The sequence below is a fragment of the Prinia subflava genome, chromosome 1 (assembly GCF_021018805.1).
Source record: "Prinia subflava isolate CZ2003 ecotype Zambia chromosome 1, Cam_Psub_1.2, whole genome shotgun sequence".
Taxonomy (NCBI): Eukaryota; Metazoa; Chordata; class Aves; order Passeriformes; family Cisticolidae; genus Prinia; species Prinia subflava.
In genome coordinates, this window is record NC_086247.1 from 32278803 (window position 1) to 32288701 (window position 9899).

General features: G+C 45.8%; 1 protein-coding gene across 1 annotated transcript; it reads left to right on the plus strand.

Annotated features, from left to right (window-relative positions):
- The first annotated feature begins 1815 nt into the window (after positions 1-1815).
- Positions 1816-9379, plus strand: RPL7 (ribosomal protein L7). Its single transcript, XM_063392574.1, has 7 exons — positions 1816-1873; positions 2958-3060; positions 3788-3954; positions 4609-4746; positions 5097-5206; positions 6313-6523; positions 9317-9379. The coding sequence occupies exons 1-6, from the start codon at positions 1860-1862 to the stop codon at positions 6519-6521; spliced, it is 741 nt and encodes a 246-aa protein (XP_063248644.1). The 5' UTR covers positions 1816-1859; the 3' UTR covers positions 6522-6523; positions 9317-9379.
- The last annotated feature ends 520 nt before the right edge of the window (positions 9380-9899 follow it).

A 9899-nucleotide genomic window follows, 5' to 3' on the forward strand; every position in this document is an offset into this window, starting at 1 on the left:
GCGCACAGGAACCACCGGGTCCCCGCAGGATGCACGATGCCCGTGTGCCTGGGTATCCTCGGCTGAGCCGTGAGAAAGCGCTGAAGAAAACCCCCGTGGCGTCTTGGTCTGTCAGCCAAATACAGAGGTCACTGATAGCTCACCCGCCAGTGACTGAAATACGAGCTCACAGGTGCCAGCACTCGGAAAGTGTTTTCTTCTGGCGATAACAGCGGCCGCTCCCTGTAGCTGGGCACCGTGCGACCACCCGGCGCCGGAGCATCCCGCTCCTGGGCATTTGCCAGTTCCAGAGGATGCGGAGCAGAGCGTGCCCCTGCGATTTCCCACACATGGGTGTGCAGGACTCATCCCACTGCCTGTGCTGGCCTGCGGCCGTGTGCCTTAAGTGCACGACGCTGCGCTTTCTTCCCTGTGTAGCCGCCAGATTTCAGAAAAGTTATTGGAACTTTGTGAACGCTGCCTCTTGGATCGAGCAGAATTTCGAGTTCAAAAGTTTTGGAAGAAAGTGCAGAAAACCTCTTTCTTCAGTAGATATTGCATGTGGTTTTGCGTGCTGGTTTTAATCCCCTCCTTTAACCACCTTTAATCACCGCTAGTGAGGTCAGGTGATACAAACGTCTGTATTAGCATAAAATAACACTACAGTTAAAAAATGAATTGATTTGATACACCTGTAACTAGCATCCAAAGCACTCTCAATCACTCTCTCAGGCATTAGTGCTGTGCGACACCTCTGCGTGCTGTTAACTGGCAACAGATAAAGTTAGTAAACGCAGAGCTCGGCATTCCTTATCCCAGCCCCGCTGTCTAGGGTTTTTTTTACTCCGCACAGTCCTTTGCTGCTCAGAGTTCCACTAATTCCTCTTCTTCCCGTGCGTGTGCCGAAGTCTCCCTGGGTGATTTTAGGAGCGCGGGTAGGCGCGCACAGGATGAGACTTTAGAGCCACAACCTTAAGCAGCCTTCCAAGCCGCTGTTCTGGGCAGCGCTGCTTCCCGAGCCGCCCTCCCTTCCCCACAGTTACTGATTCCGTACGGCGAACCGAAAAGATGTCCAGCCTAATGAAAACACCTCCCGGCAGAGCCGGAGCCCGCGGCTCCCCTTTGCCCGTGCGTCCCGGCGAACGATCCCGCGGGCGGGAGCCCCCCTCAGCCTCCATGCCCTCAGCGGTACTGAGCGCGGGCGGGAGGTGGCGTTCTGCAGGCACTAGGGACGGGGTTTAAGGCTGAAATAGGGGAAATCCTGCCTCATGCAAGACGCCTGGCAGCTCCATCACCGCAGAGCTCGTTCTCAGCCTCCTGCAGGGAAGGCTGGGTCTGCTGGCGGAGCGGTTCCCGCCTGGCCCGGGACACAGCTGATCCCGGGACACAGCCGGTCCCGGGACACAGCCGGTGCTTGGGGGGCAGTCACTATTGAGGACACGGCTGATCCAGGAATATAGACAGTGCCTGGGACACAGCCGGCCCCGGGACACAGCCGGCCCCGGGACACATCCTATGCTCGGGACACATCCCATGCTCGGGACGCAGCCAGTCCCGGGACACATCCCATGCTCGGGACACAGCCCATGCTCGGGACACAGCCCATGCTCGGGACACATCCCATGCTCGGGACACAGCCCATGCTCGGGACACAGCCCATGCTCGGGACACAGCCGGCTTCAGCCCTGCTGCGCGGAAGAAGTTCCCAGACGCTTTTACCTCAGGCACTCTACGGACACCCCTGTGCTCGCACGGCGGTCAGGCACGATGGAGGGCGCACAAACCCGGGGTCCTGCCGGCGGGCAGGGCCTCGCCTGCGCGAGCGAATGCGCTAACGAGCGCGCCGCGCATGCGCACCTCCCTCTCTTCCGTCGCTGACCATGGCGGACAAGGAGTGAGTACTGTTCCGCCCGCTGCTATCCACCGCCATCCGCCGCCGCCGCGCCGCCCGAGCCCTGCCTACACCGCCCCCGGGCCGCCCTGCCTCCGCCGGGGCTGGGAGCGGTGGGAGGGGAGGGACCGGCGCCGCGGAGATGGAGCCGCCACCGGCCCGGCCCTTCTGCAGGCGGTGGCTGCGGCCGCCGGCCCTTGGCGGGGTGGGGAGGGAGAGCAGGCCCCGGGCGCTGTCGCCGCCGAGAATGTGGGGCCGGGGCGGCGAGTTCCTCCCGGCTGGGCAGGCAGGGCTGCGTGTGTGGGGCTTCGAGCGGGCAGTGATTGTCCGCCCGCCTGGTGTAAGCGCACGTCAGGGTGATAGTGGCTCTATAAGCGCAGGTCTGACAAGTTGTGTCACGTCTAAGAGTTTAAAGTCTCCGGGACAAGAGGGAACGGGGCAGAAAGTGATGTTCAGGAAGTTCTGCCTGAGGAACTGTACGGTGACCACGCACTGGAGCAGGTTGTCTGGAGAGGTTATGGAGTCTCCCTCAGTGGGAGTGTTCAAAACCATCTGGGTGCAGCCCTGTGCTGTGTGCTCTGCCATGATCTTGCTTGAGCAGATGACCCACCGTGGTCCCTTCCAGCATCACCCACTCTGTGATAGTCTGAGCAAGTTGAGAGTCCTGTGTAACAAATTTCACGGTGTTGCCAAATAAGCTTTTCCTGTTCAAGCATTTGTTGAAATATTCTTTGATCAGAGAGGTTATCTTGAAACGGCTTTGTTTTATTACCAGTTGTAGCAAAGTAGGACAAGTCTTTGTAGTTCTGATTGTGTGCAGTTCTGGTTGGTCTGTCAGGGTTTCCTGTCTGGTACCAAATGTGAGTGGTGCAGGTTCTAAAGCAGAAAATCACCCAGTTCAGTCCCAGGGAACTGTCCCGGGATGCTGCTCCAGGCTTGGGAGCAGTGAGGATGAGGAAGATGCAGTGAAGTGGCTCAAGGTAGCAGACCTGCACACGTTGTGTTTAAACTTTTGATGTTTGTTGGATGTAGTATCATTGAGTTTCTTTCTACCAGCTGAAAGCTTTTATTTCTTGTTTTCATTTAGAGCAAAGAAGGTGCCCTCTGTGCCCGAGAGCCTGCTGAAGAAGCGGCAGGCCTATGCGGTCATGAAAGCCAAACGTCAGAAGAAGATTCTGGCTATAAAAAAGGTGAATATTCTCTGATCCCTTGACTCAGATGTCTTATCTGCTGCAGTAGCAGCTGCTGCAACTACTGATGTGACACAGTACCACAGTGTGTTGGTATTTGCTTACTGTTTTGGATTAAATTATACTTCTAGTGGCTGATAGCAAGGTTCTGGGCAGAGTTAAGGGTAAAGTGTACAGTTTTCTGTAACGTTGGAGTTAGTCTTGTATGGGGCAAGAGGTTATAGCCTCTGTGAAGGGGTAGTTTGATGTGTGATCAGAGAATCCTAGAACTGTAGGGGTTTTGAAGGGACCTTAAAGATCATCCAGCTCCAACCCCCGTGCCATGGACTGGGACACTTTCACTACACCAAGTTGCTCAAAGATCCAATCCAGCCTGTCTTTGAACACTGTTGGGGTTGGCCCATCCACAGCCGTCCAGGGCAACCTGTTCCCAGTATCTCACCACCCTCACTAGAAAGAATTTCTGCTTTATATCTGACCTAAATTTTCCATCTTTCCATTTGTACCCATTGCTCTTTATCATCACAGTGCTGAGGAAGAGTCAGGAGTGATAACACTGGTTGCTGTGTAACAGCCTGCCAGGTTCTCTGGAGCGTCACTGAGGGTTCTGAGCTGTGTGATACTGATCTGTGTTACTTGGGGGAAGTTCTAGAATGTGTTACTTGAAGGTGATTTTCCCATGTTAAAGGGCCCTTTCTAACTCTGAGCAATTCCCAATTTGTTGCAGTACCGCAAGGCACAAAGGAAGCTCATCTATGCGAGAGCCCAGGCGTACCACAAGGAGTACAGGCACATGTACAGGCAGGAGATCCGCATGGCCAGGATGGCCCGGAAAGCTGGCAACTACTACGTCCCAGCAGAGCCCAAACTGGCCTTTGTGATCAGGATAAGAGGGTAAGGTTGGATACAGGTACAAGCACTTCCATCTTCAAAAGCACTGAAGTTGGCTTTCCTGTTGCCTCTCTGTTTTGAGGGCTTAAATACATTAGCAAGATAAAGTCTTCTGCCAGTGGCTTGAGAGGTTGTTGGTAGATATTGTACATACCCTTGAGGTGTGTTTAATTAGGGGCTAAATCATTTTGCTGCCTATTATCTTTAGGAATCCCTGAATTTTAAGAAGACAAAGCTGAAAATACAGGCAGACAGTTACTCTTTCTCACCTTTAACTTGATAAATTTACATACCCCTATTCGCAAACATTCTGCTGAGCTGTTCTTCAAGTGTTTGTTTCATTCTACTTTGGTAAAGTGTTACATAAAACTAAAAAAAAAAAAAGCTGTGATTGGAAGAATTATGTTTAGGACACTGCAAGGCTAGTTCTAAATTGTTTTAGTATAACTCCTTGTTCAGTTCTTTTCATGGAAATAGATGTTTTAACTTCTTACTGAAATATATAGGAATAGTAAGTTAATTTACTAGGCTTGCTTTGTAATTCATGAAATCTGTTTTCATGTGGAAGAGTGCTGTTGTGTTTTGGGGTTGTTTCTTTAACTGATCCCTAGTGTTTCTGGGATGTTGATAATCCAGCTGTTTTGCTTTCTTTTCCAGTACCAATGGTGTCAGCCCCAAGGTTCGCAAGGTTCTGCAGCTTCTTCGCCTGCGGCAGATTTTTAACGGCACCTTTGTAAAGCTCAACAAAGCCTCCATCAACATGCTGCGGATTGTTGAACCCTACATTGCCTGGGGGTGAGTGAAAGGCACAGTTGTACCTAAGCAGAGTGCAAGTGTTGGGTGGGTTTTGTATTTGCTGTGCTAGACTTGCAGGGGTTTTTCATCTTCTGTGTGCTTTCCCATCTTTGAATTGAAAATGTGGTTAAGACAGTACTTTAAGGTAATGGCTGCTAGCACTCTCATACTGGTGTTCTTGGGAACTTGGTGTGAGATTTGCTTCTCTGTTACTTTTGTGTTTACATGTGGCACACGGTGAAATAATCTTTAGTTGTTTGGTATGGAACTCCAAATCAGGGATGTTAACATTACCGTGAAATGTGGCTTGCAAAGACTTACAATTCTTTTTTTGAATGTGAATGTTTCAGTTACCCCAACCTAAAGTCTGTGCATGAGCTGATCTACAAGCGAGGTTACGGCAAGATCAACAAGCAGCGCATTGCCCTGACGGACAACCGCCTGATCCAGAAACGCCTGGGTAAATTCTGCTGAGCAAAACGGGAGAGCCAGCTGCTGCCTCGGGCCCATCAGTGCTGAGCTGGGCAGCTGTCCTTGGGTGTCACTGCAGTACACTGCTGTTTAGTTATGATCTCTGCTCCTGTCTTAACTGCTTAATACAAAGCAAGGTGCAAGTAACTTCCATCATAAAGTACTGAAAACAGGTGTAAGGAATCAAATTCTAGCCTTTTAAATTAGTAGTGTTAAATGTAACCTCCTTAACCCTTATGAGGTCAGTAGGTCTTTCAGTAACAAATAAGTGCTGTAGCATGAAAGGAGTCATCATAGCTTTGAAGTTTCAGACTTAAATATTAGACATTTTGTATTTGACTTTTGTGATCTGGTAAACAGACTTCAGATTTTTTAAAAGAACTAGGTAGTGACTAGTGTGTTCAGTAAAAGCAAAGTGTGGTGAGCAGTTGGGATACAGGCTTCTCTGGGAAGCTCCCTTTTCTTGCAGTCATGCGAGAATGAGTGAAAGCAACCACTCAGATCTCTCCTTTTTTGACACTTGATTTGCATTTTGCTTCAGATTAGGCTGTGTCATGCCTGTTTATTTTCCTGTGCAGTGGATTAACATCCTGAAGGTATCTTGCTGTAATCTCTTTTTAGCTCTGTGTTTTATGAGAGCTTTAACTTGTGTGTTGCTGATGACTCTGAGAAGGCATTAAGGAAACATGCAGTAACATTATTCAGCAGCCTAACTTCATAGCTAGCGAATTTCCCTGAGTTACACATAGCAGTAGTTTAGGTGTATTTAATCTAGCTTTTCTCCAAAGAACAGTCTGTTTTCCTAAGATTCAGTAAGTGTGGGTTGATTTTTGTTAATCCTCACTGCTGGCAGCAAATACTTAACAGTTGAAACTGATGCCTCTTGCCAAATGTGCCATCTAAATGTTGACTTGGCTGCAGTTAATCTACTTTAATTGGAAGAGTCATTCATTCAGTTTCATGACAAAGTGAGTGGTTTCTGACTTATAGAAGTTTATCAAAATAAGTAGGCATGACAGTAACAACGTGATGATTTTTAGTTTGTTATTGACCAGTGCCTCTGCAGTCTTTCTGAAAACTGTGTCTGAATTTTAGGAAAGCTTGGCATCATCTGCATGGAAGATGTGATCCATGAAATTTATACTGTTGGCAAGAACTTCAAAGTTGTGAACAACTTCCTTTGGCCCTTCAAGTTGTCCTCTCCTCGGGGTGGAATGAAGAAGAAAACGATCCACTTTGTGGAAGGTGGGGATGCTGGTAACAGAGAAGACCAGATCAACAGGCTCATAAGGAGAATGAACTAATGGTGAGACACTGCCCAAGGCAATCAACTGTTCAGCTCTGCAGGCTGCTGTCATTGTTTGTCAGACATTCAAGTTTAATAGATACTTACTCTTGGGTGGTACCTACAGTAGGAACCTACTTGAACAATGCAGTGTTCTGGTTTTATTTTGGAAGTCTTACTAAAGCTTAAACATTTGGGAAGTTAAACTGTCAGTGTGGCTGATACATTTAGGAAATACAAACATGACCAATAACTTGTTTTAAATCCTTTTATTTTGGTTTTATGTTGGAAAGCTTTGAGACCTTGCCTAAAGCTTTCAAGCCTCATTAATGACCTGTTAATATGATCGAAGTTTTGTGATTGCAAGTACCGTGGTGTTTTCAGGTTTTCTAGAAAAGCCTGATTAGTACTGGTCTAAATTTTTAGCTTGTTCAAGCTTCAGAATTACTCATTTAAAGCTTTTTTGTATAGTGACGAAATTGGTAATTTTGAAAGACTGCTTTGCCCATTTGAGTAGTCTGTTCTTTAGAAATGAGAAGCTTTATTAACACTTAAGGTGATTTAACAGTGACATCTGAGTCCTAAAGGTAGGACCTACTCCAAACAGTGTCTTATCTTATCTATTTTTATCACTCTGCTGTTCCTGCTTTGGTGAGAAGTCTCTGCCATTCAAAGCCAACACTTTTTTTCAGAGTTCTTGTACTTTGCTTTCCTTTTTAGACAGTTACACTGCCTTCAGTGTTGCCCATATCTTAATTTCAGTCAAGTATCTTTTTGGTTTGACAGGTATGCTGGAATTCAAGAAAACTTCATTGTTTTAGGTGTTTGCAAAGGATATCAAAGACCCAATTTTCCCCAAACTAATTCCTCTAAAGTCAAAATGGTTTTTGGTTGGCTTGTTGGGATTTGTTTGGGGTAGGGTTTTTGTTGTTTGGTTGTTTTTTGGAGGGTTCTTTTTTCTTTTAGATCAGATAAACAGTTTGTTATGAATTTCTAGCTTCAGAGGTTTGGTTCATAAAAAATGGGTAGCATTGTGACTTAACCATGCAGTTGCATTTGGATGAGTTCTCAGAAATTAAAGTTTCTGAAGGGAAGGAAGTTTTATGTTGTTTTGGTTTTTTGGTTTTTTTTCTCAAGTCTTACAAAAATGTTCTTACAAGCAAGATACAGCAAAGTGAGCTCATTGGGGTCTCTTTTCTGTCCAAGGAGCTGAAGGAGATCTAGGAAATACTTTCCATTTGATTGACAGCGTTAATTCTTGAAGCTTTTTTTGTAGGCTGCTGATTTCCTCAGTTCAAGCTCCTTGCATGTTGTGCTGTTATCTCCGATCTGTGAAGTCAGCAGAGTTTTAAAGCACTGGTTATATGGCATGTGGAAATTCCAACTTCAGGAAAATAGTTCTTTACTGGGGACAGTGTTCTTTAAAAGCTTTTTAGCTCAGCCATGAGAAGATGCTGGTAGCTCTGAGAAGCAGAATTGCTGAAACATTTGGTGCCTGGGGTGATGTTAAGTTACTCCCACTACTATTGTAGAAATTTTGCTGCTCATGGCAGAAACTTGGAAGTCCAGTATTGGCAGATGTGTCCTTGAGGTAGTGCATAACCAAGGCTGAGGAGAGCTGTAGGCTGCTGATTTCTGAGCATGATGCTGTTTTTAATGGAAACACTGCAGCTCTTCTGTCAGTGTAGATCCTTTCTCCTCCATCTTCCCTGCTAAACATCAGATGTGTACTGGCAGTGGTGTTTTCAGAAGCCTTCCTACAGATAGGAAGCCTCTAGTTCACCACTACAGTTGTTGTAAGTGCCTGTGAGGGTTGGTGTTTTGGCAGACAAACAAGGGATATTCATTCATCTGGCTGCTCATCTCTTTCACTGGACTTGTAGCTCAGCATCCCATATAAGTGGCATACATTAGAGCTTTACTTCATCTTTTAATTTGGGAAGTGACCTTGTGGTTTCTTATTTTATGCTTATAAGCAGTTGTTGTGCTTTTCCTGCAGACTGAATCTAGGGTGTCTCTTGTCTCTTCAACTTTCTTTTCCTGCGTGTCTAAAATTCAAGTAGTCTACATGTAGAAAATAACAGAATGTTGTAGTTTCTGCTGAGGCCATGGGTAAACTGAAGTAGTAGGTTCAGATGACATACTTGGCAGTATTTTCCAGGTAATGTCATTATGAAGGGCTGTGTATCCGAAGAGGAGTATTCCTCTTTCCTATAAGTAGATCGTTTCATGCTATTTGTCTTTATTTTTATTCTATTTGTCACTTACTTCTTAAGTGATAATCTCAAGTGAATGAAAAAACCAGACTTCCAGTACTGATTCCTTTGTGTAGACTGGGAGCAAAGAGCATAGGTACTTGTAAGCAAATGTTGACAGTCACTATTGGCAATATACTGAATTTCATCAATTTTTCAAGCAAGCTTTACAGGAAGGGGACCCAAGTTGGCTTTTTTTGCTTTCGTTTTTGTATGTAAACAGTCTCTGAAATATACCAAAAATGAGAGCGCAGCAAAAGTTAGAATATGGACAATGTCTTAGCATGTCTTTAAATATCAAGTATAGGTATTAATAATTCAAGGTAGAAATGTTTATCTTGTTAGGTGTGGTACTCAAAATCTCTGTTTTCAGTAGAGAGATGTTAATGTAGAAGTTAGTTACCATGTGTGAGACTACTGCAGTCTTAAATCCAGTGAAACAAAATGAGTGTTTTCAGCCAAAATTACAAACTGTAAAAATGTATCACTTTTTCATGTGGTCGGAGTTGTTTCAGATCTACATATGCCGAATGATACCTTTTTCTTTTTTGCCTTGCAGGTAAAGATGCCCAGCTGCAATATTTTAAAGTCTGGTCTGTTAATAAAACAATCTTGCACAAAACAGTTTGTTATCTTGATTGGTCGCTTTTTGTGGCCCTCTTCTGAAGTGGTGGCATTGTCAGGTTCAGTTTGGACTCATGTTTCAAAGAGCCATAATTTGAATTAGCAGTGTGTAGATCCTGCTTAACCTTCATTTGGAGGAAGAAAATTTGGAAGGATTTGTGCAGGTAACAGATGAAATTTTGAGTTGCAGCAATAAATTACAAACTGAGCTGCGTGCTTTTGAGTGGGCAGGGTTCCTGCTTCGTTGTGGTGCACCAGAAAGCTGTGTGAAAATCTTTTTGTGTAAAGAAGCAGCAAGTGTAAATCTGTTCTTAACATCCTAAGATCAGAGAATCTTAGCGTGGCCTAAGTTGGAAGGGATGTTAAATAAAATCTAGTTCCAGTGCCCTTGCCATGAACACCTTTCACAAAATCAGGTTGTTCAGAGCTCCATCCACCCTGGCCTTGAGCGCTTCCAGGACAGCCACAGCTTCCCCAGCCAACCTCTGGTGCCTCACCACCCTCACAGTAAAGAATTT

Bases quoted from the DNA above. Each gene is read 5' to 3' on its own strand.
- RPL7 (XM_063392574.1), top strand. The intron at 4,747-5,096 runs GTGAGTGAAAGG...TGAATGTTTCAG, and splicing joins GAACCCTACATTGCCTGGGG to TTACCCCAACCTAAAGTCTG. The intron at 5,207-6,312 runs GTAAATTCTGCT...TCTGAATTTTAG, and splicing joins CCTGATCCAGAAACGCCTGG to GAAAGCTTGGCATCATCTGC.